Source organism: Amphibalanus amphitrite, unplaced genomic scaffold (genome assembly GCF_019059575.1).
Source record: "Amphibalanus amphitrite isolate SeventyFive unplaced genomic scaffold, NRLGWU_Aamphi_draft 000079F_arrow, whole genome shotgun sequence".
In the NCBI taxonomy this organism is placed as follows: domain Eukaryota; kingdom Metazoa; phylum Arthropoda; class Thecostraca; order Balanomorpha; family Balanidae; genus Amphibalanus; species Amphibalanus amphitrite.
In genome coordinates, this window is record NW_024881575.1 from 653,087 (window position 1) to 657,274 (window position 4,188).

The window sequence follows — 4,188 nt, forward strand, 5'->3', positions numbered from 1 at the left end:
GGGTGCGCGCTGAGGAATACAGAATCTACAAGCTATTTCGGCAATCATGGCGAACTTCGACTTGAAACTTATCCCGGAGTATGATGGCACTAGTGACTTTTCGTGTTGGTATGAGAAGGTGGAACTGGTGTGTGGCCTGCAAAAACCGGCAGTGGACTTGGCCGTGGTGGTGCCGTTGAGACTGACAGGGGGTGCCTCGGCTGTTTATCGCCAACTGAGTGAAGCCGACAAGGCGGACGCAGGGAAAGTGAAGGCGGCTTTGCAGCGTGCGTTTGCAGTCGACAAGTTCAAAGCCTACGAAGAGTTCCGAGATCGCCAGCTGCGGGTCGACGAGTCCGTCGATGTGTTTCTGGCGGACCTACAAAGACTGTCGTCGATCTTCGGAGGCATTAACGAAGAGGGATTGAGCTGCGCATTTGTGGCAGGACTGCCCGAGTCCGTGCGGCACGCTCTCCAGACAGGCGCCCGCATGGAGTCCCTGTCTCTGTCGGAGATGGTGGACCGGGCCCGTGCTATCCTCTGTCGAGATAGCGTTCTCGGGGTAGCTGCAGCGGCAGACCACCGCGGTCCGCGCCGTCAGGAAGCCACCGTTTGCTATGCGTGCGGACAGCCCAACCACTTGGCCCGCGATTGTCTTCGTGGTCGAGGTGGCCGTGGACGTCGAGGTGGTTTGGGCGGAAGCAGGCTCTGCTTCCGGTGCAGCCGACCCGGCCACGTGGCAGCTACCTGCCCGGAAAACGGCGGCGGAGAGGTGGCCTCAGCGCCAGCCTCCTCTCCGGCTCACCAGTGAGTGGCGCTCTGCCGACCACGCACCTGTCGGTGGACGGAGTGATGTGTCGAGCCCTCGTGGATACCGGATGCACCGTGAGCGTCGCGCACTCCTCCGTTTGCCGCCGCTGGTCTGCGGAGCGAATCGACGTTGTGACACTGAGTGGAGAACGATACGCATGCGAAGGCAGAGGTTACGTGTCAGTGCAGACCATGTTTGGTGCTCGAGTTGAGTTGGAAGTGCTGGTGTCTGCTAGAAAGCCTTTGAACTTTTCATTCATTCTGGGAATGAACGGTGTGACTGCTCTGCAGGGCGTGTTCGTTAGTGCATCCAGTGAAGTGAACTTTGGAGTGGACTCAGCTGTGCCGGCCGCTCCAGTTGCAGCGGCTGCCAGTGGCGTCTCGGATGGAGCAGCCTCACCGCTGCATCCGGGCTGCAATGAGACGGCGGCGCAACCCGAACCGACACCGACCGACCTGCACCCGGACCGGGCACCAGTTGTGGATGCACCAGATTATGCCGTGTACTTTGATCCGACATCTAAGGCGTGGAGAATGAAATGGAAGTGGACTGACGGAGCAGAGCCAGAGTGCTTGCAGAACACTGTCGCACAGTACAGGGTGCCGTGTGACGCTCGCCGTGAATTTGACGATGAACTCAAACGTTGGGTGGAGCAGGGCTGGCTTATTCCCTACAACGAGTCAGAGCTTGGCCCACCAAAGGGTCTGGTGCCTTTAATGGCAGTCCAACAAAAGAACAAATCGAAAGTGAGACCTGTGCTTGACTATCGTGAACTGAACAACTACTTGACAGCTCACACAGCTGACGCAGACGTCTGTGCGGACCAACTGAGGAAGTGGCGACGACATGGCGAAAACGTTGCGGTCGTAGATCTACGTCACGCGTATTTGCAGATTCAGGTTGACCGCCAGCTGTGGCCGTTTCAGACGGTGATGATCGAAAACCAGAGACATTGTTTGACACGGCTCGGTTATGGATTGTGCGTGGCTCCGCTCGTCATGAAGGCGGTGATTCGGACGGTTCTGGAACGTGACGCGGACATAAACCGGGCAGTGCTTCCGTACGTGGACGATCTGCTGGTGAACGAGGACATTGTTAGCGCAGAGCGAGTGGTGGCTCATCTGGCGAACTTTGGTCTCGAGTGCAAGCCTCCAGAGCGGGCGGCAGGCGGCGCGCGTCTGCTCGGTCTGCGAGTCTCACGGGAGCTTGGCAGGCTGGTGTGGAGCAGAGACAACCCAGTCGGACCACCACCGGCTGTGCTCACGCGCCGTGGAGTGTTCTCGTGGTGCGGACGCCTGATCGCTCACATGCCCGTGTGTGGTTGGCTCCGCCCTGCCGTGGCCTGGCTGAAACGACGCGTGAATGACGTCACACAAGGATGGGATGACATCACCTACGACGGAGTTCTGCAGAAGCAGATTAGTCATGTCGCGGCTCGGGTAGCCAGTCACGATCCGGCACACGGTCTGTGGAGCGTGCGGAGCGACCGCGCTGTGGTTTGGGTGGATGCGAGCTCCGTAGCAGCGGGTGTGGTGGTGGAGTCACCTGGCGGCGACGTCATTGAAGACGGATGCTGGCTGAGGAAGGATGAATCCACACACATAAATGTTGCGGAGCTAAATGCGGCCGTGAGAGGCATCAACGTGGCCGTCGCTTGGGACATGCGTGTCATCGATCTGCGCACGGACTCGGTCACAGTGCACCGTTGGATCAACGATGCATTGAGCGGCCGCACTCGGCTGCGCACCAAGGCACACGGAGAGATGTTGATCAGACGCAGGGTCGACATGATTCGACAGCTGGTGGATGAGCTCGAGCTGTCGCTGTCTGTAACTCTAGTGCGGAGCGCAGCGAATCGAGCAGACGAGCTGACCCGAGTGCCGAAAGACTGGTTGCGTGATGAGTCATCGCCTGCAGCTACTGAGACAATGGCCGGCTGCGAGGCTGCGGCCAATGGGCTGGCATTGCCTAACTCTGATGACGATTCATCGGGTTCGGCAGTACTGAGAGGAGGCGATCAAGTCGCAGCTGCAGGTGGTAGCAGCGCTGAGGTGGATCGGATGACGCCGCGGGGAGACTCGGCCGGCGCGGCAGAGGACCGGACGGAGGATCAGCTTGCACCAGGAGGCTCTGCTGATATTGCGGAGGCCATCGCAGGAGTGCATGACCGCGCCGGACATCCCGGGGTTCGTCGGACACTGTACTTTGCACGGCGTGACATTTCAAAGGACGTGACGCGAGCTCAAGTGCAAAATGTGGTGAGCCAGTGTGACGCATGCCGCTCAATCGATCCGGCGCCAATGAAGTGGAGGCATGGCTCGTTGGAAGTGTCTGACGTATGGAAGCGACTGGCAATTGATGTAACGCACTACCGGGGCCAGTCGTTTCTCTCGGTTGTGGACTGTGGACCCTCGCGGTTCTGTCTGTGGCGACACCTGAGTCGTCCGGACGCTGATGTCACGATCGCTCAGCTCGAACAGATCTTCTTCGAGCGCGGGGCACCTGAGGAGCTGCTTTGTGATAATGACACCATCTTTCGCAGTCGGAGTTTTGCGGCTTTTGCAGCGAGGTGGGGCGTGCGTCTTCGATTTAGGGCGGTTCATGAGCCGGCTGGCAATTCGATAGTTGAGCGGAACCATCGCACGATCAAGGTCATTGCTGCGCGAAAACAATGCTCGGTGGCCGAGGCAGTCCACCTGTACAATGTAACGCCGCGCGAGGGTGGATCTGCACCCGCGAGTGTCGTGTTCCGGTACAATGTGAGGGACAATGTGCGGCCCGCTGCTGCACCGCCGGCGCCCAACCCCGTACCAGTGAACAGTGAGGCAGCCGCGTATCGTGTTGGCGACCCTGTCTGGGTACGTCGTCGGGGAACTCGGTGTGTTGATGCGTCGCGTCCCGGCACGGTGTCTGATGTCGTTTCTGAGCAGGTCGTAGAAGTCGATGGAGTGCCGTGGCACGTGAGAAATTTACGCCGACGGAATGCCGCCGTCGAGGAGGGGCCCGTTAGTGAGGGCGACAGTGAGGGAGAGAGGGACGGTGAGAGTCTGGTCATTACCGTGCCGGTGGTGAATGATGTGGGCTCAGAGGGGAACAGTGGGCCGGTAGTCGTGGAGGGAGAGTCAGCTGAGATTGTGGGCGAGGAGGAGCGACAGTCTTAGGTGTTGTTTTAATCCGCTGGGACTGAGAGCGTGAGATGATGTTTTTCGTACTCCAGCGTAGATGGGTAGCCATTCGGCTTCCACGGTTGACAGTGATGACATACGTCATCTTTTTTGCAAGCTCGTTAAAGATTTGGGCTGTGACGTATGTCATCACTGTCAACCGTGGAAGCCGAATGGCTACCCATCTACGCTGGAGTACGAAAAACATCATCTCACGAGGAGCGACAGATTCCA

General features: G+C 58.9%; 1 protein-coding gene across 1 annotated transcript; it reads left to right on the plus strand.

Moving 5' to 3' along the window:
- Positions 1-1,056: 1,056 nt before the first annotated feature.
- Positions 1,057-3,951, plus strand: LOC122379503. Its single transcript, XM_043361769.1, has 3 exons — positions 1,057-1,536; positions 1,717-2,976; positions 3,721-3,951. Exons 1-3 carry the CDS (start codon positions 1,057-1,059, stop codon positions 3,949-3,951), a joined length of 1,971 nt encoding a protein of 656 aa, XP_043217704.1.
- Positions 3,952-4,188: the final 237 nt, after the last annotated feature.

Bases quoted from the DNA above. Each gene is read 5' to 3' on its own strand.
- LOC122379503 (XM_043361769.1), top strand. From the start codon at position 1,057: ATGAACGGTGTGACTGCTCTGCAGGGCGTGTTCGTTAGTGCATCCAGT. The intron at 1,537-1,716 runs GTGAGACCTGTG...TGGCCGTTTCAG, and splicing joins AACAAAAGAACAAATCGAAA to ACGGTGATGATCGAAAACCA. The intron at 2,977-3,720 runs GTTCGTCGGACA...GTTTCTGAGCAG, and splicing joins ACCGCGCCGGACATCCCGGG to GTCGTAGAAGTCGATGGAGT.